This window comes from Eretmochelys imbricata, chromosome 3 (assembly GCF_965152235.1).
Source record: "Eretmochelys imbricata isolate rEreImb1 chromosome 3, rEreImb1.hap1, whole genome shotgun sequence".
In the NCBI taxonomy this organism is placed as follows: Eukaryota; Metazoa; Chordata; order Testudines; family Cheloniidae; genus Eretmochelys; species Eretmochelys imbricata.
In genome coordinates, this window is record NC_135574.1 from 208938930 (window position 1) to 208965605 (window position 26676).

General features: G+C 52.5%; 1 protein-coding gene across 3 annotated transcripts in view; it reads left to right on the forward strand.

Annotated features, from left to right (window-relative positions):
* PEX6 (peroxisomal biogenesis factor 6) overlaps positions 1-26676 on the forward strand; it is a 28463-nt gene continuing 1787 nt past the window's right edge. The window contains exons 1-17 of one of the 3 annotated variants that reach the window (XM_077814214.1): positions 1-891; positions 1382-1545; positions 4033-4116; positions 5558-5660; positions 6355-6491; positions 6810-6921; positions 10565-10773; positions 11501-11696; positions 12497-12573; positions 13049-13181; positions 14531-14736; positions 14846-14907; positions 19029-19137; positions 22209-22325; positions 23203-23280; positions 24610-24749; positions 26292-26619. In XM_077814214.1, the coding sequence (XP_077670340.1) occupies positions 1-891; positions 1382-1545; positions 4033-4116; positions 5558-5660; positions 6355-6491; positions 6810-6921; positions 10565-10773; positions 11501-11696; positions 12497-12573; positions 13049-13181; positions 14531-14736; positions 14846-14907; positions 19029-19137; positions 22209-22325; positions 23203-23280; positions 24610-24749; positions 26292-26389 (2916 nt within the window). In that variant the 3' untranslated portion in view covers positions 26390-26619. Of the gene's footprint in view, positions 892-1381; positions 1546-4032; positions 4117-5557; positions 5661-6354; positions 6492-6809; positions 6922-10564; positions 10774-11500; positions 11697-12496; positions 12574-13048; positions 13182-14530; positions 14737-14845; positions 14908-19028; positions 19138-22208; positions 22326-23202; positions 23281-24609; positions 24750-26291; positions 26620-26676 lie in introns of those variants that run through there. The other 2 variants (XM_077814215.1, XM_077814213.1) reach the window with 2 other exon arrangements.

A 26676-nucleotide genomic window follows, 5' to 3' on the forward strand; every position in this document is an offset into this window, starting at 1 on the left:
ATGGCGCTGGCGGTGGTGCGGCCGCTGGAGGCCCTGCCCGCGGAGCTGCCCCCGGGCGTGGCGGTGCTGCTGGCCCCGGCCCCGCTGGCGGCGCGGCTGCGCGGGGCGGGCGGGCCGGCGCTGGTGCTGGCGGTGCGGCCCGCGGGCCGGCCCGGGGCCCAGCCGGCGCTGCTGAGCGCGGCGGTGGCGGGCGGGCCGGGCCGCGGCGCCGAGCTGTGGCTGCGCGGCGGCTGGCGGCGGCGGCTGGGGCTGGCGGCGGGGCGGCGGGTGGCGCTGTGGCCGGTGCGGCGGCCGCCGGCGCTGGGCTGGGCGCTGCTGGGCGCTGCGGGGCCGGGGCCGCCGGGGCCGGGGCCGGGGCCGGGGCTGGCGCGGCGGGGCGAGGCGCTGCCGGGCGCGGGGCCGCTGGTGCTGGAGGCGCGGCCGGCGCTGCAGGGGCTGCTGGGCGCGGGGACGCGGCTGGCGCTGACCGAGCTGCGGCCGGAGCGCGGGGCCCCCGGGCCGGGGCTGGGGCCGGGGCCGCCGCTGGTGTCCCGGTTCGCGCGGGGGGCGGGGGCCCCGGCCCGGCTGCGGGCGCTGCGCGGGGACCCGGCGCCCTGGGGGCTGGCGGCCGGGGCCGGGGCCGGGGCCGGGGCCGGCGCGGGCGCGGCGCTGTGGGTGACCCGGCGCTGCCTGCGCGGCCTCGGCCTCTTCCAGGGCGAGTGGGTGCGGCTGCGGCGGGAGGGCGAGGCCGGGCCCGGCGGGGCGCACCTGGCGGCCGTGCTGGCCCTGCATCCCCGCTGGGACTTCCCGCAGGAGCCCCGGCAGCCCCCGGAGGGCGCGGCCGTCCTCCCGGCCGCGCTGGCCTTCAACCTGGCCTGCGACCCGCTGGGCGGGAGCCACCTGCTCATCCAGGTACCGCGCTGGGCCTCGCCCTCCGGGGCTTGGCGGAGATGGGGGCCAGGGGGATCCCCCGGCGGCCAGCGGGGTGGGGGAGAGGCCTCCGCCCGCGTGTTGGGTGGGGGCGGCGGGGTGGAGGCGGCTGGCCCGAGGCGGGGGTTAGTGGCCAGAGATCTCCCAGGGATGGTGTTGATGGAGAAGCGTTTGGGAGGGTGGAGGAAGACGAGGTACCTCTGTGGGAAAGGAATGAGCTGGCGGCTGGCTCGCTGGGGAAGCCCTGGGCAAGGCGGGCAGTGGCACCAGCCCAGCTGCCTTGGGGAGGAGCTGCTGTTGTCTTCCTCCCCCTCAATGGAGAAGGTAGAGCAGGTTTTCGGCAGTGTGTTGGGGGGAAGAGGGCTTGCTCTGTAGGTTGTTGCCATCTGGAAGTTGAGGACAAGTGGGTCATAACTTCCTAGTGGTGATACAGCTCCATTAAGGCTCTATAGGGCCATTATTTCCTTTGCAGAGGTGTGGGGAAGCTTCTGGTATGGAAGAGAGACAAGGAAGTCGTTCCTTGCTATTCACACCACCCTTTGCGAAGGAACTGCACATCGAGATTGTCTCCTCACCAGCCTACAGTACCAGAGGAGTCTATGACAGTATTCTCCACCAACACTTCCAAACTCCCAGGTTAGCCTTTTGATAACGATGACATGTTATTTTTGTCCCTTTCATAGCCCTAGGAAGAAGGGAGCATCTCAATGCCATGCTTCGTCGCTGCTTCTTAAGTACACAATGAGCAATGCACCTCCAAAGTACCCATAGCACAGTTGACTAAACCCATTAATACTCACTGAGAATGGTCACAAACTAACTTCGGGATATTTGGGACATCCCACTGCGGTGTCTGCTTAACTCAGCAAAATAGCTTAGGGCACATACTGAGAACTGTTTTGAACTATGGATCCACCCTACCTCCTCCCCCTGGGATATCCCCTAACCTTGTGCTAAGCTTCCTCAATCTCCTCCTCCAGATCATTCCTCAGTACTCCCTTTGGCTGGAGTGTTGTCTGTAATACATGGGAGGTCATTGTCCCACTCTGCTGGGCACTGGTGAGGCCGTAGCTGGAGTCCTGTGTCCAGTTCTGGGCACCACCCTTTAGGAAAGATGTGAACGTACTGGAGAGAGTCCAGAGAAGAGCAACAAAAATGAAATGAGGAAAGGTTAAAAAAAAATTGAGCATGTCTGGTCTTGAGAAAAAAAGACTGAATGGGAACCTGATAACAGTCTTTAAATATGCTAAGGGCTGTTATTGATTGTTCTCCTTGTCCACTGAAGGTAGAAACTTCCATTGCTGGCCCTTTCCAAACATCTTCATTCTGGGCACTATTTGTAAAACCAGTATTAAACTTAATTTAAAAAAAATCTGATGAGTAACAGTGTTTGTTATCAGAATGGCCCAGTATCCTGTCTTCTGGATGTGGCCAGTGCCAGGTGCTTTGGATGCAGTGAGTAGAACAGGGCACTTATGGAGTGATTCATCCCTTCTTGTCCAGTCCGAGCTGCTGGCAGTCAGAGATTTAGGGATACCCAGACCATGGGGTTCTGTGTCTGACCATTTTAACTAATAGCCGTTGATGGACATATCCTCCATGAATTCTTTTTTGAACCTGGTTATACTTTTGACCTTCACAGCATCCTTTGGCAACAAGTTCCACAAGTTGACTGTGCATTGTATGAACAAGTACTTCTTTATGTTTATTTTAAACATGCTGCCTGTTAATTTCGTCACATGATCTCTGGTTCTTGTGTTATGCAAAAGGGTAAATAATGCTTCTCTGTTCATTTTCTCTTCCCCATTCATGATTTTATAGACCTCTAACATATTCCCCTTTAGCTGTCCCTTTTCTAAGACTGAACAGTCCCAGCCTCTGTAATCTCTCTTCATATGGACGCTGTTCTATACCCTAGATCAGTTTTGTGGCCCTTCTCTGAATCTTTTTCAATTCTAATATCTCTTTTATGAGATGCGGCAACCAGCACTACATGCAGTATTCAAGATATGGATGTACCATGGGTTTGCATAGTGGCATTATGATATTTTCTGTTTTATTAGTTATCCATTATTGGTGTCTAACGTTGTTAGTGTTTTTGATGGCTGCTGCACATTGAGTGGATGTTTTCAGAGAGCTATCCACAATGATGCCAAGATCTCTTTCTTGAGTGGGAACAGCTAATTTTAGACCCATCATTTTGTATGTATAGTTGGGATTGTGATGTGCATTACTTTGCACTTATCAGCATTGAATTTCATCTGCTATTTTGTTGCCCAGTCACCCAGTTTAATGAGACCTCTTTGTAACTCTTCACAGCCAGCTTTGGACTTAACTATCTTTAGTAATTTGTATCATCTGCAGATTTTGCCACCTCACTAGTCACTCCCTTTTCCAGATCATTTATGAATATGTTGAACAGCACAGGTCCCAGTAGTCTCTCTGTGTATCTGGAGAACTCCCTCATAACACTTCCCTGTTTGCTGCTCTGTTCACTAGCTCTCATGATCTCTCATGCTCTTTCTCTTACGTAACACTTCCCTCCCCCCAATCCGTAACTTTGTCATCATGCCCTGTTATAGGATGTCTACGTTAGACTGTAAGTTCATGAGGGCAGGAGCTCTCACTTTATCTGTAAGGTGCTATGCACCCCTATGATGCTGAATTAAAAAAAAATAGAATCATAGAAATGTCAGGCTGAAAGAGACTTCAGGAGGTCATCTCGTCCAGCCCTCTGCTCTGAGGCAGGATTAAGTTTATGTAGATCATCCCGGACGTATGTTTGTCTAACCTGTTCTTAAAATACCAACAATATCTCTATTTCCACACCAAATTCTTCAAACATGGTAAAGCTCCATTCCCCGTACAGGAGTCCAGATGTGTCTGGCCATTTGCTGTCCACTCAGGAACCTGGGAGTGCGAAATCTAGCTTTTTAAACCAGTTGTCTGAACTTTTAGAGCACAGAGACGCACTTGAGGGGTTTGAATGGCTTTCCCCCCTCTTGCTGAGGTAAAGCTGATGGATTGATTTACTGTTTCTCACTGGTTTAATATTCTGAGGATGTGGATGACTGTACAACCTAAGAGAGTGGATCATTCACCATGACTATTGCTTTGTTGCAGGTTGGTCCAGGAGGGTGATATCCTGTGTATTCCAACAGCTGGACATCCTGAGTTCTTGGAAGGAAATTCAGAGAAATTTCTTAGGTATGCGGTGATCATCCTATGCTTTTTCAGGTAGCTGTTAAAAGAGCTACTTTTCCCTTCTGGCCCAGTTGAAGCCAGGTTATAGTCTTTTCTGATCCATCCCTGGAGCTCAGAGTTGGTCTGTTGTGGGGCTTGGGGTTTTTTTGGATTAAATGTTTGTGTTGGATTTTAGGTGGGTATACAGTTGCACATCAATTCAGCAAAGCAGCCCTCAGAGAGAAATTGGTGGGGAAAAGAGAAGGCAAGAGGGAGAGAAGTGAAGGAGAGGGAGGAGTGCACTGCAGCTGTTCAATGACAGAAAAGCAGATTAAAGTAGATGTTTGGCCTTGTCTAAGTGGGAATGTTATAATGGTATAAACTAAGGTGTGAATTTAAACCTCTGGAGTTATACTGGTATATTTCCCCACGTGAACATTCTTATTCTGCTGTAAGAGGGCCTTTTAGGGGGTTTAATTTATATAGCTGAGTGGCAGATACCAATTTGTTTGACTAAATGTATCCTGTCTATACATATGCACATTATAGCACATTTGAAAGCATTACTGTGTCTACTTTAAGATGAAGTCTGATGTGAAGCGCTCAAATGATTCTGTTACCATAGAAACAGGGATAAACAATGCCATCATCAAAACGTTAATATGACCACTTGGAAATATTTGCATTAGTTTGTGTTAGTTTAGTGACTCTGTATATTATTTCAAGACATAAAAATGGATTTCTTTTTGACTTCAAAGCATCACAACTATCTAACAGGTAAAACAAAATCTGGTAATAAATGGGTACAGATATCACTGAAATGTCATAGTGTTGCTGACAGCATCATTATCATCTTGTTCATCACACTCTCTGTCGAGAGTGCATGGGTTACCACAGTCTTCGTTGCCTTAGCACGTACACAGTTCTGTGCAGAGAAGGTGGTTCTGACTACAGTTACAGTTGATTGTTTGTGTGGGTGCGGTGGAGTGCTTTTCAGGCCAGCCAAAAGACATTTTTTTTAAAATGTGGACAAAACAAAACAAGTCTTTGGTGGGGTTTTTTATGCAAAAGATACATATTCTCGGAGCAGAGTTGTTTCTCAGGTCTGGTCTACACTGCACACCTATATCAGTATAACTGCGTCACTCAGGGGTGTGAAATAGCCACACCCCGGAGCAATGTAGTTATACCAACCTAACCCCCATGTTGACAGCGGGATTATTAAGCAACAGAATGTGCAAAAGGCTCAAAATAATACAAAACACTTACGGACAGATACTTTCCCACTGTCTGCCAGCCGGGAGGGGAGGGGAGGGGACACAGTCTCATCGTGCCCCCTCCTGTTCTGGTTTATTATGTGTGTAACCAGTGGGTCTAGAGGCCCCAATTGCCTCCTGGTGAGGAAAAGCTCAACTTGCTTCTGAGGCCTCGGCTGCTGGGATTCAGGCTGCTTCTGTTCCTGTAGCTGGCCGGAGCTGTACTTCAAGGTGAAGACGATTGTAGGAGTGGTGGAAGGAGAGCAGTCTGTGGGGTACCTGGCTGACATCCAGAACACGTCTCTGTATCTGGTAAGGTGTCAGCGGGAGGCCGAAGAGGGTGTATAGGAGACGTGTGAGGCTAAGATCGCTTGGCCAGGATGGAGGGGGAGGGATAGCTCAGTGGTTTGAGCATTGTCCTGCTAAACCCAGGGTTGTGAGTTCAATCCTTGAGAGGGCCGTTTAGGGATCTGGGGCAAAAATTGGGGATTGATCCTGCTTTGAGCAGGGGGTTGGACTAGATGACCTCCTGAGGTCCCTTCCAACTCTGATACTCTATGATTCTATGACATAGGAACACTGAATTGGTATGGAAGAGGTTCATGGCTCTACACCCAAGATAGGTGCTTTAGGGAAGCTGTTCTCAAACTTTGGGTTGGGACCCTGTTTTAATGGGGTCGCCAGGGCTGGCGTTAGACTTGCTGGGGCCCAGGACTGAAGCTGAAGCCCGAGCCCCTCTGCCCAGGGTGGCGCGGCTCAGGGTACAGGCCCTCTAGCTGGGACTGAAGCCCATGGGGTTCGGCTTTGGCCCCCCCATCTGGGGCGGTGGGGCTTTGGCAGGCTAAGGCTTCAGTCCCCGCTCCTGGGGTCGGGTAGTAATTTTTGTTATCAGAAGAGGGTCACGGTGCAATGAAGTGTGAGAACCGCTGCTTTAGGGGATGCAGGGTGACTTGAGAAGACGTCCCTTCTGAGGTATGGTTGGAAAGAGTTATTTCCTGCCTTGCAGATGGGTTCAACAAACAGCGCTGTGCCATCTTCCCCAAGCCGTGGTGGCCATGGGTTTTGGAGCAGTCTGTCTCCCGCCGGGCTCTCTGATGTGGTGAAGCAGCTCTGTGATGCTCTCCGGCCTCATCTGAACAGTAGGTAAGGTCACACTGATACAGCCCCCTTGTACTGGGGGGTTCCATCTGCTATGAGGAAGGGCTGCTTAGCATGGGGCTGTTTTGTGTTGTGGGTTGGTTTTTGCTCTGCGGCGTTACCCAGGACACTGGTTGTCTTTGGCAAGAGCTGCAGGTGTTTGGATTCCATGATTTCTGAGGGGTCTTTGCTTGGAGAGGTGTTGGAGCTTGGCATAGACTCTCTCTGGTGCTGGAGTCTCACTGCAGTGATAGTAAGGTGCCAGTGAGTGAGTGGGGGCCCACGCGCTCCATGGTGATGAGGATAGCTACCTTTGTGTTCCAGGGGGACCGCGCTACGTGGAACAGGCAGCATTCTACTGGCGGGACCCAGTGGTGGGGGGAAACTGACGGCAGTCAGAGCTGTATGTAGCTGCCTCAATCTCCACTTGTTCAAGGTAATTCCTTTAGTTGAGTTGCGTGTTGGGGATCACTTGGTTGGGGGACTTACCATGTGTAGAGAATTCCAGGAGTTTTCTCCAACACAGGTGTTGAACTACGAATAAGCAAGTGAAATAACACCAAAGAGCTACTTCCTCTCCCCCAAAGGCTGTCTCCTCTGCCCTTGGTTCTAGCAACTCCACCCCACTTTATCTCCCTTCTCTCTATTTCCTGCGCAGCTGGTTTCCTTCGTGCCCTACCCCCCACTCCATGGATGTGTGCCCATCACCCTCGCCCCACTTCATCTGTGGAACTGAGATTGCAACAAAGTTTCCATTATAATTTGGCTGAGTTTGGTATGTCACCAAAATTTGTGTTTTATTTTGTGTTGGTAAAAGCTCCTGTTCCAAACTCTAGGTGCCTGAACATTTTATTAATCTTGCTCTCTCTTCTCTCTCTGCCTCGAGACCATCCACTACTTCTGGATAAACTTAAGTTCAAACGCCTTCCATTTTAAATGGAGTTACAATTTTTTTTTCAGTCACTGTAGATAGTCAAAGCAGGGAAAACTCTCTCCTTCCTTAGTTTTCGAAGACTGGGGTTTTTCTTTTCAGTTTCAAGCTGTTCCCATCGTTTTGATGGTTCCTCATTTTTTCCTGGCATGCACAATGGCTGCTTGCTCATAGCCAGTCTCCCCTGGTTGGGGTGGTAGCCCACCCTGCTGTCTGCTTCACCGCCCTGTTGTGAGGTGATGCTGAAGTCGTTCTGCAATTTGAGTACAGTTTTCTATATACACAAACACATACATTCATAACCCCAGTCCGTATATGTATCTTGTAATGACCGTCAAGTTCAAAACATTGCAAGCTTTCATGGAAGACCTTACTCGGTATATTTTCATAGAACAGTAGAACCTCAGAGTTACGAATGGCTCGGGAATGAAGGTTGTTTGTAACTCTGAAATGTTTGTAACTGAATAAAACGTTCTGGTTCTTTTAAAAGTTTACAACTGAACATTGACTTCATACAGCTTTGAAACTTTACTATGCATAAGAAAATGCTGCTTTTCACAGTGAAGGGCCTGAGGCACAGCCCGCCCTGTAACCATGGTGAAATGGGTTGGTGTAGTCTGGTGATCCAATCTAAAGCAGGGTGACTTGTGCAGTTCTCTGGGAGAAGTGCAGGCAGAGACCTGTCCTTGGAAGCAGTGCCGGTGAAGAGGCTGGGAGGGAGATAACGGAACACACACCCCACGTGCACAGACGAAGCAACCTGGGCTAGGGTTCTGCAGTTTCTCTGGCAAAGCAGATTGAAATGTCCTAGACCCAGAGTCTGGTGCACAGTGCTTCAGAGCTCTTGGTCCAGAAACTGTAGAATGTAGTGGTGGGACTCAGGTGCTTCCTGGCACTACCCAGGCAATGTGATTAGGCCTAGATTTGTGCTCTCCCTGTCCCACGAGTCAGGTTGTGGGAGTACTCCACGTTCAAAGACAGCTGGTGCAGGGAGGGTTTGATCTCTCTCCTTGTCACCCAGGGTTTCACCAGCACCTCCTTCACTGCCCCATTGTACAAAGTCAGCTTAGTTACCCCCCGCTTCCTCCCTTCTCTCTCCTAGAGAGAATGCACCCCTTTACACTGACACTCCAGTTCTGAGTCATCCCAGTGGAATTCAGTTACGCCCACTTGGCCATAATCACAGTAATTTAGCAACAATAATTTCTCCTCCACGATCTGTAGTGCATTTCTGTGTCGTACCCCCCCCCCCCCAGTCCGCCTCTTCTCTTGCAGAACAGCTCCATTTTCTCTTTAAATGGGAAGTACGTCCCGGGTAACTTGCGTTAAATGGAAGCTCCCCTGTCCCTACCCGGAGCCTGCCCAGCACTCAGAACTGCAGCCTGTTAGCGCTGAACCCAGACTTGCATAACCCAATCTCTGTAAGTGGAGACTGCCTGATCTGTTGAGTTTCTTCTATGCTGCATGAATTGGACCCCCTGCTCCCAACACGAGCAGCTGGGCTCCACTCACGAATGGAGAACGAGGTCTGAGAGGATTGCCTGAATCAGCCTCCATCTTCAGCTTTTTCCCAGGTCCCAGGAGATCTGTTGAATATCCTTCACTTACACTGTTTTTTCCGATGTGAATAGGGTTAGTGGAAATTTTCAGTATTCTTCAGGGCATGCTGGGTCCTTCTTGCGCACCCTTTCTCTTGGCACCTTCAAGCTGCATTTCCCACTGTGAAGCTGTTACCCGCACACTCTAGGGCACTCCACCTTTACCCTTCCATGGGCTCAAGGCATAACCCCGTTAATTTAGGCACCCCTACCCTTTCCTAGTTCCTAAGGCTCAGCGCCACTCTCACCCAGTTCTTAGGGCTCAGGGCGTAATCTTTTGCGAGTTTGCAGGGCCTTTTACCAGTGAACGAGCCTTACACAGTAATATCCTTAACCTCTATTAACAGTTACCAGACAGAATACACATGCTAAGTGTACAATATGCACCACTCCCAATAAGGCAGATGAACCTTTCCTGGTGGCCAGTCAGGATCAGGTCGTCCTGGGCTCCAGTTTCTGCACTGTGTGATTGGCAGGGCGTTGAGGTCTGGCAGCTCTGATCTTGGGCTGTGTCCTGGAGTTGGTGCCAGAGAACTTCCCTTTGGACCCCAGTTCATATCGTTAAATTTGGGTCCTGCTTAACTCTACCGTCACCAGCCATTGTAAACTAAAGTACAGTATTTTTCACCAGTCCTAGCCCATTATGAAACAATCCTCCAACCAATCACATCCCATCATCTTAGTTGATTTAAATCTTGTAGAATTAGTTACACAACAGACAGAAACAATTAAAGAACTGCACAAACCCTACAGCTAAACCATAGAGACGTGGGGACCGTAAAGGCCAAACAAGAGACGTAGAGATTTCACAATCACAGGGGTTGATAAGTGGTTCCTTGCCAGGCAGAATGCTGTCAAATGAAGTTTTCTTTAACCATCTTAAGCCCCGGTTCCTTTATCTGGTGGTGGTGGGTGCAGTTAGGACAGGACCCTTTGTAGCCGCCCGATATGACACTGTTTTGATGCAATTTAGAGGGAATGTGAGGATGTGACTCTGTTTCTTAGCTCATGACTGCTGCTTCCCTAATCTGGCTGCTACTGCTTACTGCTGAAAAAGGTCTCAGACCTTAGAGTCCCGCACCGAGGTCACTGGTTTCCTCTCCCTCCCTGGCGGCTCCTTTCAGGGTTTGCTGCTGGGTCAGTGGCTGGGCCTCTGTACACCTCTTGTCTTTTCTGCCTGCTCCTTCTCCTTTCCCCAGACCGGTTGTGGGCGTGTTGGCCAAATGGCTCCGGGTGCCTTTCCCTTTGCTCTTCTTACTGCCTCTCCCAGCTGCCATGTTTCTCCACCCTCCTGGGCCTCCCCCACAGCTCTCCCATCCGCACACCTTCTGCCTTGGCCTCAGTGGCCGCTCTGTGTCCCAGCTGCTGCCCCTTCTCTCTGGTGCTGGCCCTGGGCTTACCCTGCAAGCATCCAGCTCTGTCAGCGCCTCACTGTGAATTTCGTATGGAGAACTCGTGTTTGCCCCTTTGTTCCTCTCTGCAGGGTCTGCCCCCCTCGCCTCAGCAGAGCAACCCCTAAAGTCTCTGTGTTCTTGGTTGGTTTCCTGCAGGTGGATTGCATTAGTTTGTGTGGAGACACGAGTGGAGCTACAGAGATGAAGCTGCAATCTGCCTTTGTGCGGGCTGAGCTCTTCCGGCCATGTGTGCTCCTGCTGAAGGACATCGAGCTGTTGGGACGAGACCGGGACGGGCTGGGAGAGGACTCCAGAGTCACTGCTACACTAAGGCAACTCCTCCTGGACCGAGATGCTGGATCTAGGTATGGACCCTCCCTGGACACTGCCAGCTTGCACCTGAGGCCCTTCCCCTCTCCGTCTCGGGAATCCCTAGGGCAACAATCACTGTAGAGTCTAGGCATTAGCTTCCAGAGCATCCCATTGGGCTTTGGAGTAATTTTCCAGGCTTGCTCAGTTTATTTCAAAAAGCCTCTGGGGTTTGCCAGCAGAGCAGCCCTGAAGTGTGGGGAATTAGAAGATTTGGCCTATGGGGCCGAGAGGATTCTTGTTTTAGTTCCCTGGGTTGGCTCCGATGAGACGTTAAAGCAGATGTAGCATATCTGGGGTGAGGCAGAGCTGCAGGATATCATGGAAAGCAGGAGCAATGGAATACTTGTGAGATTGACAGCAGGTAACAGGAGCTGTGGGGATGACACAAGAACAGAGGGCTGGGAGACATGGGGAGGGAAGATGTGATGTCACTGGTGGGGGTCCCTGTGGCTTGTGGGGCGAGCTTGCAGGCGCCTGGGGGCAGAGTGGCGTAGGATTGAACAGGGCAGGTGGAGTAGGAATAGTCTCCCAAGCTGCTCTCGGAACTGCAGCTCTGCCCAGCACCTCTTGCAGCCGATTGTGCTGACATGCAAACATGCCAGTGCATGGCAGAGGAGTTTTGTGTGGGGATGGTGGCCATGTGGCCGCCATGGATGTTGTTTGCAGGTTCTCTGCTGTGTGCCTGACAGCTCTTGTTTCTCTGGTGTGTTTGTGTCTCAGCGGTTACCCAGTCCTGGTGGTTGCCACCACGTGCAGGCCTCAGGACGTCCTGGCTGACGTGCAGACAGCTTTCCTCCACGAGGTGACAGTCCAAGCCCCATCGGAAGAGCAGCGGAAGGCCATTCTGAGCACGCTCACTGCCAGCCTTCCGTTGGGCAAGGAAGTGAGCTTGGCCAAACTAGCGCGGAGAAGTGCGGTGAGTGCAGCCTGCCTGTGGCCCGGGGAGGGGGTGGCGGCCCTGTCGTGTGACTAGGCAAAGTAGGCTGTTCTGAGCCCCTCTGACTAGTCCTTCAGTCACTACGCTGCAGAAATTACGGCAGCTTGAGCCTTGAAAATGGACATAGGTGATGGTCCTCAGGAAGTCTTGATAGAGTAGCCTCTGCGGGGGAGGTCTCCCCACATATCATGGGGCCTGGGCAGGAGCTGCCCTTCTCCCCCCAGCAGGCAGGCAGATCGCCCACACAGGGGTGAGGACAGCTGGGGAGGAGGCAGGCCCCACCCCGTGCACTGGCTTGTGGGTCGGGGTGCTGCATTATGGGAGCAGTCTGTCCGTGTAGCATGCAGGCTGTGCAGCATGGCTGGGTCTGTGTTGCTCCTGGAGCCTGAATGTCCTTGGCCTGTCATTCATGTTAGCGGTTTTTAACCATGCAGCTTCAGTGTTGCAGTCATTTGGGTTTTTTATATTAAATCTCTCTGGGGCAAACTTTCAGAGGGGGATGTTTGTAGACCGCCGTGCAGAGGTGCTTGCAGAATTGTGCACCCAGCCTTGCCTTTGCGGGCACTAAAGATGTGTGCTCACCTGGCTTGTTAGGTGTGATTGGTGTGAGGAAATGGGGTGATTACCTAGGTCAGGCTAAGCACCCAGTTGCACACAACACATCTGTGCAGGTACCTCTACCCTCCTCGTCTGAGAAGGAGGCTGCGCTTGGTTCCAGTGTGCACAGTGGCACGGATGCTCTTCACCATTGGACACGGCTTTTGTTTCTGTGCTCACAGGGGTTTGTGCTGGGAGATTTCTGTGCTTTGCTGGCCCAAGGAGGCCAGGCAGCTTGCACCAGGATCTTAACCTCAAGGTAAGCAGATGGGCCTGTGAGTGATCATCCGTGGACTTGCAGAGTGCCTGCTTGTATCCAGAACATTAATTACTGGGAGCGAAAAGCTCCGTTTCCGCGGGTGGAAAGATACAGTATTTCACCCTCTTTTCTGTGGGAGGTGGGAGCACATGCAGTGAATGTGGCTGTGATCCAGACAAACCCATGGTGGAGACATGGCAAAGACTACATGGCGGTGGGGACAAAGTGCAGCGAGGGAGATGCAGTGACTATGTGCAGTGATTGTGGCCATGGTTGAGACAGCACAGTGAGGGAGATGCAGTGACTAGCAGGAGTGAGGCTGGGACAGTGCCAGGTCTGGGGCAGTGGGGACCGTGCAGGGGCTAGCAGAAAGGGGCAGGGGTGGTGGGGACGGCTCAGGGAGAGATGTGCTGTTGGTGGTGAATTGAGCGTGTGAAGAGAACAGACTTAGACTTTTCTCCTTCTCTGTGGCCAGTTTCCCAGGGGGGCTGAGTGAGGACGAGGAAAGAGATTTTTGTGCTGCTGGGTTCCCTGTTCTCGCGGAGGATTTTAACATTGCTTTGGATCAGCTGCATGAGGCTCATTCGCAGGCAGTTGGAGCCCCAAAGGTATGAACCACTGAGCGGGGAGGAAGGATACAAGGCTCCGGTATCTGTGCCACTTGCCAGGTCCGTTTGAATGGCCCTCACCCCATCCCTCAGGACATGAAGCCACCTTCATGGATAGGCACCTGATGGTCACTTGCAGAGCCGGACGTCTGAAAAACATTTGATTAGCAACAGCCACGCGGGGGTCTGTCCCTCACTGCACTCCCCACTCAGAGACCAGCAGGCTGGGTGCCATGCTGGGATTTCCACTCCCTAACTGCCTGGGGTGTGCGCTCTCGAATGAACTCACACAGGAAAGTGACAAAAACTCCCTCTCACTGGTGGATGAACACTTTTCACAGAGGGATCGCTCTATACCCGACCTCCCAGTCCTCATCCTCAAAGGAAATCTGCACAACACCTTCCAAAGAGGGGCTTGGGAGCTTAAATATGTAACTTTGCTAGGCACTAAAAACCATGGATTGAGCAGAGCCACTGGGCTTATGGCCTATTACAACAATCTATAACCTACTACTTCTCCTATGTGACTGGAGGAGTGTTAATGGGCCACTTCACCTTGAATGGTCTCTTGAAATTTGTGTTAACCACTTATACTAAACAATCTGTTCCACCTTGAGTTTAGCAGTGACACTCTGAGTTAGTTTCCCAGACCAGAACAAGAGCTCAGTGTAAGCTCGAAAGCTTGTCTCTCTCACCGACAGAAGTTGGTCCAGTACAAGATATTACCTCCCCCACCTTGTCTCTCTAATCTCCTGGGACCAACACAGCTACAAGGACACTGCAGACCCTGATGGGAATAGGCAGTCGTTCCTGCAGCCATGCCCATTATTGATGTGTTTGTCATGCAACATTTTGGTCCCATCCCCAAAGTTCTCTCCCTCCAGTTACTGTTCCAGCTGTGTGTATGGAAAGCAGGCAGCGTGCTTGGCACTGTGCAGAACGGCCCCTGTCTCTGGGAGCTTGCCATTCAGACACCCCGTGCCCCAGGTTTGGCCGTGAGACTGGTGGGGGAGGCTGGGTTTTCGAGGACAAAGTAGAGCAGCAGAGAAGGCACTCTGTGTGAAGGAGGGCGTGGAGTGGAGGGTGGTGTGACCTTTGAGGAGGGGGCTGAGAGCTGCGGAGGAGTCTGAGATGATGGGCTGGAGTTTGGGGGCAGGGAAGGTGTGAGAGAAGGGGGTGCAATCAGATCAGGGATGTACAACATGCACACTGGGCAGGGAGCACATGGAGCGGGGGTGTCAGAGTGCCCTATTCGCACAGCTGCCAGTCAGTCTTGGAGCTGGGGACTGGAGCAAACCTGCTCTGGGCTGGGGACGAAGTGGGTGACTGGGCTGTCGGTCTCGCTGCAGATCCCCACGGTCACCTGGCAGGACATCGGCGGGCTCCAGGAAGTGAAGAAGGAGATCCTGGACACCATCCAGCTGCCTCTGGAGCACCCAGAGCTGCTGTCTGTGGGGCTGCGCCGCTCTGGCCTTTTGCTCTACGGGCCTCCTGGGACAGGAAAGACCTTGCTTGCCAAAGCTGTGGCCACTGAGTGCACCATGACTTTCCTCAGGTGAGGAGGGGTTGGCCTTTCTCGGGGTGGGGTGCTGGTCCTGTGCTGTGTGTGCAGGGCTCCTTTGCGCAGGGTTGGTATAACTGGGTCCCTGCTCTCTCCATTGCAGTGTGAAAGGGCCGGAGCTCATTAATATGTACGTGGGGCAGAGTGAAGGGAATGTGCGTGAAGGTGAGTAGCAGCCCTGGCTCCTGGGGCTCTGTGCGCCCTTGGCTCATAGTTGTGAGCGTGGCTGGCAGGATGGCTGTGCGCTCCGGGAGCCTTCTTCTCCTCCTTGGCGTAGGAGGAAGGGGATAGAATTTGGCCCTATTGCTCGTCTAACAAACTTCTGCTCACAGCGAGGCTGCTGGGGACAGCGGACCAATCTGGCCTGTGTCCTGGGCCAACTGGCTCAGCCTCCCTCGTCCCCCCTGTATCAGGTTTACTAAATCCTCTGTGCAACACCCCACTTCTCCCTCTCTTCCCGTCTGCTCTCTCTTCATTGTCCCAGCTCCATACTGTGGCCATCTCTAGCCTTGAGGCCCATAATGGCTCTTGTCTGGGCCTCCCTGCTCCTTGCCTCTCCTCTAATCTGCCGCTGCAGCCATCACATCTCTTCCCTGAGTCCCTCCATTGGCTCCGTGCCTGCTCCCGCTCCCAGCTGCCTGACGCCCCTGCTGCATTAATTCATGTGGACTAAATGGACCCAGAGAGTCAAAGGTGCTAACGTGACCCTGAAACTGTCCAGTGTTAAGCCGCACTAAACAAGGTCAGGGCTTTGGCATACAGAGACCTCCGCCTGCCTAGTGCCACGGCAAACACACCATCAAACAGCCTTATGACCATCTATTAAAGAGACAGAAAAGATGGAAAAACGTTCAAGCATTTGAAATGTCAAGTATTAAGTCAGGCTCTCGTTTTAACGACGTACCTTGTTCCCCTTCCCTTTGGCTGGAGAGAGAGTGTCTCCCTTGTTTGGCTGTCTCACTGTCCTTCTTGGGGAAAACAGAACCAGTTTGTTGAGATGCACTGGTGCTGTAATGGTTAAAGTCTGATCCCGTTTCCTAGAAGACAAAACAAGACACGCACCCAAGAGGGGAGGGAAAAGAGCAGCAAATACAGAAAATGCAGCTTCTGTCTCTGGTGCTGACTCTCACTTGCAGCCTTGCTGCTGGAAAAACTCAGGCCCAGCACCTGGTCTGATCAGCATTGAGCTGTTTAGGGCATTGCTTTTAGCTGCCTCTTTCTGGTCACGGGCTTGCTGAAGTGTTGCAAAATATGCAGCAACACTTGGCCAACTAAGCCAGATGCTCCTTAGGCAGATGGCAAAGGAGAGAGATAGGAAAGAGAAGAAATAAGGTGGGGAAGGAAAAGAACACACAAGGGGAGTGGGGGGGGTGACAGTCTCACATCCCAAGTGGTGTTTGAGATCTAGTCAGAGCCAGTGGAGATGGTGATGTCATCTGGCTCCCTCTCTCTAGCCTGGTCTGATCAGGACATCTCAGGATTAGGACAAAGGAGGCACCGCAGTGTCATGCTGGATCCTGGAGTCCCAGGAGACAGTCTGGGATGGCAATCATGGTACAAAAACAACACGGAGCCCGGTGGCACAAAAGTGGTTTTTTACCCACGAGAGCTTATGCCCAAATAAATCTGATAGTCTTTAAGGTGCCACCAGACTCCTTGTTGTTTTTGTGGATACAGACTAACACGGTTACCCCTCTGAATTATGATGGTGAAGCTTTTCGGAGCAGCTGTTGGCAGACAGCTGCTACTTTTTTTTCCCGTCAGCACTTGTTGAGTTTGCTTTGCCTCTGCTAATTTTCACCCCCAAGTCTCTTTTTAAGGCCCCCAAAAGGGAGTAGCCCTCCCACATAATTTTGTCCACCTATCGGGTCTCACTTCCAACACACCAATTTTGGGCCATTGATTGCTGGTCCCACACTTCTCTTGTTTACCTGGCATGATTTGAACACAGTCCTTGAATTTTATCAGTAGGACTTTTTGTTCTTTCTGTCTTCCTTTGGCACCTTTTTCCATCAACATGGACTATTACAGGTTATTATCATGCTCTGTGAATTTTCACTCACTACAAGTTGAGCTCACACTAGGGTAAATTTGTTGGCCCAATTATCACAACATCCTTTGCAGAGCCCTCCTATGCTGTTTGGGGATCACCCAGACCAGTGAGGGATTCTGTTGCCGCCTGCCTTGTAACTTTGGGGGCCTTAATACTGTGTTGCTCTGGCTCAGAGCCTGGACACCAGGAGCCAGCCCACAAGCACAAAAGTCTCACCCGAGATTCCACCAGCCTCGTTACTCCTGGCAGGGTGACCCCAACAACCCTTCTGGTCCCCAGTCTCCCGAAGTCCCTCTCCCCCATGTTCTTAACTACCAGACACTTGGACTTTTCACCCCTGGTTTGTCACCCCTGAAGGAGTGGAACCTGCCCCCAGTTATCAGCTCACTTTGGCATGCATATTCCATGCTGTTTGCCTGCCAGAGACCTGCATGGGCTAAAAATAAACAAGGTTGAATTAATGGGAAAGCCACCGATTGGAAGGTGAAATAGGGAAAGTAAACACACATACAAGACACAGAAAATAAACATAAAGACGCCACTGCAGGTTTCACACTTCTCTATTAGCTCAGTTCCCTTTTCTAAGATAAGGTATTTCCTGAACAGTTCCCTTGTGTACCCCCATCATAGAGGGGATCCAGCATTTCATGGCCAGCACCCCTCCCTGCTGTGAGGTGGATCTGAATTGTAGTACAGGTTATGAGCACGGTTTTTATATACTTAAAGACATAGATTCATAACCACCATCTGCCGACATATCTCATAATGACCATCAAGTTATGAACATCACAGGGTTTCAAAAAAGACCTGACTTGCCTGTCACATTGTATACGACCAGTTGCTTCAATTGGTCATTCTGCTGTTCTCCCTTTGGGTGGTCTGGACCCTGATTGTCACACCTCTGTAATCACACCCAGCTGCATCTCTCCCCTACTGTGCTCCATGCTCTTTCCAGGCCCTTCACCGTTATTGCTGCTGTTTGTGTTACGTCAGTCCCTTTGGGCCACAGACCAGGCTCAGGGCCCCAGTGTCTGGGTGTGTCCAGACATGTCATGGGAAGCCAGTCGCTGCTGCAGAGCTCGCAGACTGGCTCTATGATAAGACCCAACAGGTGGACAAAACGGACAAACAGGGGTGGCTGAGGGAGTGGTGAAAGGAGCCTTTTTGCTGTAGCAGACAGATGGTGCCTCCTTTCCCCCCTGGAGACAGCTAGTGACTCCAGCCGGTGGGGATGAGAGCTGGCAAAGCAGGGCCCTCTGGACAGTCCAGGCAAAAGGGCTGAGATTTCTCTGACTTTCTCCACCCTGTGCTGAATGGCTGTGTGAGGGAGGGCTGGGGCACGGCTTCACACCACACTGCTCCTACTCCCCGGTCTTCTCCCGCTCCCATTTAGCTGATCCCCTGCTAACTAAACCCACCAAAAAAAGAGAAAAGAACAAAAAATCATGGCACTAATGTGCCATCTGCTGCCATCCCATTGGTCACTCTGCCTGTGGGTGCTACTGCATCCCCCCTTCCCCGTGTCTGTGTCGTCTATTTACACAATCGTGCCTCATTGTTTCCTTGCATGCCCCTGTCTGTCCCCATCTGTTGTCTCATGTCTTATACTTTGACTGTAAGCGCCTTGGGGCAGGGGCTGTCTCTCTGTCTTGTGTTTGTACAGCGCCTAGCACAGTGGGGCTGCTCCACGGTGGGCTGCTAGATGCTACCGTAATACACCCAATAAATAACAGTAATGGTGAGTAGCCGTCCCAGGGTGCCACCTGCATAGCCGCCCTCTTCTTTGTGCTTTCTGCCTTGCCTCATGCACCCCTGTGCCTGGAGTACATGCCCTGTTCCTGTCTGCCAAGCAGCCTCCTCCCTGAACAGCGGTGGGCATGTTCTGTCACGTCCCAGGAGAGATGGCAGAGCTCTGGGCTGAGGAGTATGTGTCTGCAAAGCAGGATCCGGTCGTTTTCCGGTGATTGCTCATGTCCATTCAACTTACATATGTGCTCGCCACATGCATGGTGCCGGTAGCTTTTCCCCTCAGCAGTATCCGTAGGGGACTGGCTCCGGCGCCCCCTTGACTGGACTTGAGCAACACGTCTCGAAGAACACCAGTTATGGAAGAGAGAACTCTCTTTTCCTCCCACTCTGGACTGCTTGCTCGATGGGGGCTCCCCACTGTGCCAGCTCTCTCTGTGCAGCCCTTTCTTGGGTGCCCATGCTCTGCGTGTGTCTTTCCTCCCAGTGTTTACCAGAGCCAGGGCAGCTGCCCCCTGCATTATCTTCTTCGATGAACTGGATTCCTTGGCACCCAACCGTGGACGGAGCGGAGACTCAGGTGGAGTTATGGACAGGTGAGTGCTTGCTGCGCCCTTCTGTTTTGGCAGCTACATTAGGATTCTGGGTGATTTGATACACGCCAGGCATGTGTGAGATTGCATGGCAGGGCCAGGCACACATAGCTTGGTGGCAGAATCTCACCTTAGTTCTTCCCTCATTGCCTCCCTGCTCCTCCCAGTCCTCTCCTTTGCTGCAGTGGGCTTGACACCTGCTTTCGCACTGCCTCACACGTGGGGCGTTGTCATTATCTGTTGCTGATTGTAGTAAGTCCTGAGGGCCTCTGGCTGAGATCAGGCCCTCCTGTTGCTGGGCGTGGGGCAAACACTTATTAAAATGACCGGAGAGGCCTCAGTCAGGATCAGCATTCAGGCTGCTGTGCAAACGTATATGAAGACACAGTCCTTGCCCACGAAGAGCCATCACTGCTGAAATCATAACCCATGTCTTGTTTCTTTCCCTCTGTCAGCTGGGAAGCGCTTCAGGGCAGGGAGTGCTGTGTGAAGCACCGCACACCTTTCATGTGTCAGCAGAATCTGAGTCACGTTCCTGCAGCCCAGCGGGGTGCGGCAGGAGGCCTGTAGGTGGGATTTTTGGGAGCACATGCCTCTGACGGTGACTATGTGCAAGGCTCAGCTGAGCACAGTGAGTTGTAACCTGAAGCGTTATGAAGGTGGTGTGGCTGTGCTCGGCTGAGCCTGACAAGGCATCCACAGGCTTGAGGGTAGCTTCTCATGTTTGTGGGCCTAGGAATAGAGTCTGTTGACTAGACTAGACACAGCAGGGTATCCAGAGGCCTGATGCTGCAGTGTCTGCCACTCACAGTTCACCTGACTCCCTGTGGGGTGGCTGTTGGGTGCAGAGGGTGCACACCGGTCTGACTGCCAGCAGTGCCTTGCAGGTGAGCTCGTTACGCAAGAGTACACTACGGGGCAGGTTCCTAGATTCTACGGCCAGAAGGGTGCATTATGCTCGTCTAGTCTGACCTGCTGTATAGCCCAGGCCAGAGACTGCCCCAAAGTAATTCCTGGAGCAGAGCTTTTAGAAACACATCCAGTCTTGGTTTAAAAATTGTCAGTGATGGAGAATCCACCATGGCCCTGGGTAAGTTGTTCCAATGGTTAATTACTCTCATTGTTAAATTTATGCCTTATTTCCCGTCTGGATTTGTCCAGCTTCAACTTCCAGCCACTGGATCATGTTCTACCTTTATCTCTGAGGTTGAAGAGCCCATTATTACATAATTGTTCCACAAGTAGATATTTATAAACTGTGATCAGTTCACCCTTTAACTTTCTCTTTGGAAAGCTAAACATATTGAGCTCCTGGAGTCTACCACTCTAAGGCAGGTTTTCTAATCCTTTAATCATTCTTGTGTCTCTTCTCTGACCTCTCTCCGATTTATCAACATCCTTCTTGAATTTTGGACCCCACACCTGGCTGCAGGATTCCAGCAGCAGTCGGACCAGTGCCCCATGCAGAGGTAAAACAACCTCTCTGCTCCTACTGGAGCTTCCCCTGTTCACACATGCCAGGGTCACGTCCGCTCTTCTGGTCACGGTGTCGCATGGCGTTCAGCTGATTATCCACTACAACCCCCAAATCTTTTTCAGAGTCACTGCTTCCCAGCATAGAGTCCCTCATCCTGTAAGTTTGGCTGCCGCCTTTGTTCCCAGATGTACACATTTACGTTTAGCCAATTTAAAATGTATACCGTTTGCTTGCTTCCAGTTCACCAAGTGATCCAGATCGCTTTGTATCAGTGATCTGTCGTCTTCGTTATTTAGCACTCCCCAAATTTTTATGTCTGCAAACTTTATCAGGGATGATTTTATGTTTTCTTCCAGGTCATTGATAAAAATTTTAAATAGCCTAGGGCCAAAAACCAATCCCTGCGGGACCCCACTGGAAACACACCCACTCGATGATGATTCCCCATTTACAATTACATTGTGAGACCTATCAGTTAGCCAGCTTTTAATCCATTTAATGAGTGCTATGGTAATGTTATATCATTCTAGCTTGTTAATCAAAATGTCCTGTGGTACCAAGTGAAATCCCTTACAGAAGTCTAAGTATATTACATCAACGTTATTATTTTTATCAAATTTATAATCTCATCAAAACCAAATTAGTGTGACAGAATCTATTTTCCATAAAGCCATGTTGATTGGCGTGAATTATCTTACCTTGCTTTAATTCTTTATTAATTGAATCCCATATCAGCCACTCCACTGTCTTGGCCAGGATCGATGTCAGACTGACAGGCCTATAATTACCCAGGTCATCGTGTTTACCCTTTTTAAATGTTGGCACAACATTACCTTTTTCCAGGTCTGAGCTGTGGTTAGCAAATGTCTCTGTAGGGAACCTGATCCACAGAGATGTGTGTCTGTCTATATATGGTTCCTGTCACCAGAGCATCGGAGCGCTTCTCAGACATTAGTGTGTGTATCCTCATCAGGTGCCGGGGGGGGCAGGGCAGCGTTGGGAATGGAGCCTCAGAGAGATGAACGGGCTTGCCTGAGATCACACAGAGAGTCTGGCAGAGCTGGGAACTTGCCTTAACCACAAGGCCATTTGTGTTCTTGCCCCAAGGCAGGGGTCTTGGGCTGTGCCCGTGTAGTTCCCTGTTAGAGAGGCCTATGGGTCTCAAGGGCTGTGTGTGTGTGAGGTGCTTTTCGGGGCGGGGGGTGTGTGTGCAGGCGTGCTGTGGGTGGCATGGTCTCAGGGACTGGGGACTGGACAGGAAGTCAAAAGACTTGGGTCTTGTGACCAGCTCCGCTAGTGACCTGCTGAGTGAGCCAAGATGCTCCACACACACACACTCTGTCTCCCTCTCTATTTCTTGGTCTTGTCTGTTGAGCTTATAAGCTGCTTGGGGCAGTGGCTGTCTCTTATGGTGTGTCTCCACCGTGCCCGGTACAATGGGGCCCTGGTCTGAGCTGGGGCTTGTGGGTGATCTGGTGATGATAATACTGCTAAGTGTCTATGGATCTGGGGAGTGGGTTTGTTCACAGCTTAAGGTTGGATTAGCAGTAACTCCAGAGGGTCCGTACCTTTGTCGTTCCTCTCTTGCCCTTGGTAGAGTTGTCTCCCAGCTGCTAGCAGAGCTTGATGGACTTCATTCCACCAGAGACGTGTTTGTGATCGGTGCCACCAACAGACCTGACCTCCTGGACCCAGCACTGCTCCGGCCTGGCAGGTACATTGCTCGCTGCTCTGGGCTTGCTTGGGCACATGGGTACTGTTCTTGTCCATATGTGGGGAGAGGCTCCTTGGGCAGTGCCTCGGCCTCTGGGCCCACGGGGCAAGTGGCTGTCGGGCTTCAAAGAGATCACGTTGTGCCCAGTGCAGCCTGCATCACCATGTTACCTTATCACTTTGCCCACCCCAGTCCCCTTTCCCTCCTGTGGTGTGGTATGTTCACTCGTCTCTTTTACGCTGCAAGCTTTTCTGGGCTGGGCCCGTCTCTGCCTATGTTTGTGTGCAGGACAGAGCGTGACACAGCCCTGGTGCTGATTGCGGCCTTTGAAAGCTACCACAGTGGAGACAATGGGGGCGATGGATTTCCTGTTGCCCTCCAGCCTCTTTATTCCAGTCTGGCGGCGTACTGGGAACGGAAACAGTCCTGGACATTAGCCCTGGTGTACGGGGCTCCCCAGCCTCTGCAGAGCTCCTGCAAAGGGTCCGTGCTGGCTTCCCACTCAGCGCCTCTCGTCAGGCATGAGCTGGAGGAGGGCTGAGGCAGGGCTGAAACATGTTGATTCTGGCTACCCGGGCTGGCCCTCAGCCTGTGGGGACCATTGCAACCCGAACATAAGCTAGAGCAGCCCTCATGCTCCTCTGATTTACCCTGGGGTGGGACAGGCTGAGAATCGGGTGACGTGAGGCCACCTCTGTCTGCCCAGTCCCTGGGCTCAGCGTGAGAGTGGAGCCTGGTAACGCTGGTGCCAGGGAGCCACCAACTGCCCTGGTGCTGGGGGCAGGGCTGTTGTGCTGACGCTGGGAGCATGTGGCTTGTCTGTTGAAGCAGGTTTTTCTTGATCTGTCCTTGACTGGCTCTTTCTCTCCACTGCCAGGTTTGACAAGCTGGTCTACGTCGGCATGAATGAGGACCGTGAGTCTCAGCTGCGGGTGCTGAGCGCCATCACCAGGAAGTGAGTGTTTGCCCAGATGCCTAGCTCCGAACAAGCCGCTTCCTTACTTAGCTGTGCATGCGCAGTGTGGCTGGGGGGCTGGGCTAAGCATGGGTGGGGGGTGGCTGGCAGAGTTGAAGGCAGTTCAGAGGTGCCAGTCATGGTGCCCAGAGCTCTGTGGGCTGCCCCCAGCTTGGAGCTGGAGGTGGAATTGGTGCACAGGCCTCGCTGCCGCAGCACTGCTCCCTAGACTCTGGCCTGGCCTGGGGATTTGTTTTGGCCATGCTGGCTGGCAGCAGGGTGTGTGAGGTGTCAGGCCAGGCAGACAGGCCTGCTGCCCAGGAGAGAAGGAAAGCCCTGCAGCTGTGGGCAGGAGCAGGGCTGTACCGGGCTCCATCCAGGCCTACATGAGCTCACACCACCTCTTCAGCTCCGGGCTCGACCTTCACAACCCACAGCCCCTTCCTGGCCTGCAAGAGGCCTGGCCTCAGCCAAAGAGATGTGGAGCGCTGTAACAGGGCTGTGTCTGCACACAAGGGGACAGACCCTCAGCAGGGGAGTTATGTGCTGCTTTGTTGAAGTCACTGTTGCTTGACACCAGCTGAGGAGCTGGCCCTGCACTATAGAGGTTGTGGTGCCAGGGGTCCCATTGTGATCTGCCAGTGTTTTTACCCTGCCCGCACTGCAGGGCCCCAGGGAGTCTCCCATCCCTGTCCTAGGGATTATCCATGGTGTACAGCTGTGCTTTAACCTGTTTGGAGGTGTTTTAGTTTCCCCATCTGGCTTGTGGACGATCACTGCTGTTTCTTCCAGCTCAGGCCAGGCATATCCTGGTTGGAGAAACGAACATGTGTGTTGCTGAAATCTGTGTCGTATGCTCTCCGGTCTGGCCGTGTGGCTGGCTCGTCTGCCAGAGCCCTTCCTGTTAGGGGAGACGGAACCTCTGGGGTGTGGGGTTTGCACAGGAATTTTTGATATCGAGACCACTTTGATATAGGTAGGTACGGAAGCTGTCTTCTGGGAGGAGTCTGCAGCCAGGAGCCAGACCTGCAGACGCCTGGTCTTCCCTGATTGACAGATCTGAATTGCCTTTGAATCTACCCCGCGGGAGTGAGACTCCACTTGTGATGTGGGCCAGCAGTGTTCTTGGAGGAGGGAAATGAACGAGTAGGTTAATCAAGTGGTGGAGCCTGTGATTATGGAGAACCTAGTACAGAGCCCAGGGGGGCTGCACAGGGAGGAGCTGACCTGGGGATCCGAGTCCTCCTGCCCACAGCCTTCTGGCTGGATTCTGTGTGGCTGGATTCAGTCTCCAGCTGTCTGTGGATCTAGCATTTCCCTTCCTGGCAGGTTCAAACTGGACCCTTCAGTGAGCCTCAACAGTGTCCTGGATCAGTGCCCTGCACAGCTGACGGGAGCAGATCTGTATGCGCTCTGTGCAGACGCCATGATGTGTGCTGTCAAAAGGAAGGTGGATTGGATTGAGGAAGGTAGGAGCCCAGCCCTTTCCCCTTGTGCACTGTGCAGAGGTTAAAATCTCTAGAGACAAGCTGGACCCCCAGCTACTGGGAGGGGAGTGATGCAGAACAAATTACACCGGGCAGACATGGGGGTTTCCCCTGATAGGGTTTAAGGGCAGTGAATTGGGTTTTAGTGAAGCATTTGATACAGTGTCTTGTGAAATCTTCCCTCATCAATTCACACTGGCTTGGACTAGACTCTGTTGGGGGTTGGGACAAAGGGGAATGCCAAGTGGCCAAGCCACGTTGGGAGGAGGCTCCTCCGGGGATTACCATGGGGATTCAGGCTAGGTCAGGTCTTGTTCACCAATGATCTGGGCATTTTGGGAACATTCACAAGGGATTGTAACTAAACTGGGAGGCATGCACACACCAAGGCAGATGAAAGCAATGGAGAGGCAGCATTGTCCGTTAGTTAGAGCGGTGGGCTGGAGCTAGGAACCCCACTGTCCAAGTCCTAGCTCTGTCACGGGGCTCTTTGAGGCTCCGCACGGTGGGGTCTGTCTGCATGGATCAGCCTGTGTGATGGGCATTGGTATGTCTCTGTACGGAGCTCCCCATCTGTAGAATAGGGTCATGATCCTGGCTTCCCTCTCCGGGTTTGCCTCCTCAGCATGCTGTCTAATTTTGCAGTATTAAGAAGGGTCCGAGTGAGGCAAAATAAATGGAGAGTCAGACTTAAAAAATGCTCTGTCCAGGGATGAGAGAACCATGTGTCAGGCAGCAGGGAGAGCCCTGGGACCCAGCCTTCCTGCCTGGCCAAAGCCGGGGTAGTGAACAGCGACTGAAAGGGGACTTGTCATTGGCTGCGTTTGGTCACCAAGTGGTGTGGCAACCTTTTCTCGCTCCAGCCACTCTCTCTTGTACGTGTGCCTTAAGCTAGGTAAACAAACATTATATAAATGGGCTTGAAGTGGACTCTGCTCTGCCATCCTGGCGGTCAGCCACTTCCAGCTGGGTTGTTTGTCCCCCTGCTCTCGGCACAAGGCAGCTGCATAGTGATGGGTCTGGCACCAGGCTCTGAGAACAGTCCCACCAGGGCTTGTTCAATCTGATCTGAGCAGGGAGCCTCACGGCCCGAAAGTGACCAAGGGCTGGTGAGGTTGACACAGGAGGGGAGAGTCTGAGTGCCGAGTATGTGCAGCTTGGCTCAGGGACTACGATCCCCACCCCCCCGCCCCGGTGTAACCCCAAAAAGTCTGTAGGCACGCTCGCTGCTGGAGCAAGGAGGTCTCCTCTGCTCTCTGTTGTCGCCCCCCTTTCTTCTTCTCACCAGCTGCTCTGCAGCTTCTCTCCGTGAAAGGTTAAAGGGAAAGGGAGTGGCTGCGGAGAAAGGCATGAGCTGTCCCCTCTGGTCACTGACAGGCAGACAGCTCCCATGTGCACGAGGCAGAGCGGGGTTTAGAGGTTTGCCAGCCCAGAACATTCCACAGTCACCAAGCAGGACCCCTAAAGTCCTGGGATTTAAGAAGAGAATAGACTGTGGGTTCTCTTTCATTTCTGATTTTGGAGCTCTTAGGTGGCACCTGGACCACGGTTTCAAGCTTTGCTCCGCAACCATGATGGTTAGAAACTTCATTACAAAACCAAGAGCTGAGAGTCACCCGTAATCACATGATTCTAGAACATTCTCCACTGCAAGACGCGGCAGGGTGCCCTTCGCCCTCTGGGGAGCTGGCGTGGAGGCGTTCGCCAAGCCCAGCCATTCTGCCCAAATTGAGTTCATGCATCTGCCTTCCCACAAGGCAGGTTCTTATTTGCCTAGGCTTGGGCAGCTTTTGTTAAGCCATGATTCTGAATGCGAGAGAATGTCAGAGGAGGGGCTGGAGGCAGGGGATGGGGGCAGGGTGAAATCAGAGCCTCATGTGGCTGTTCAAAAACTCATGCAGAGTCTAGA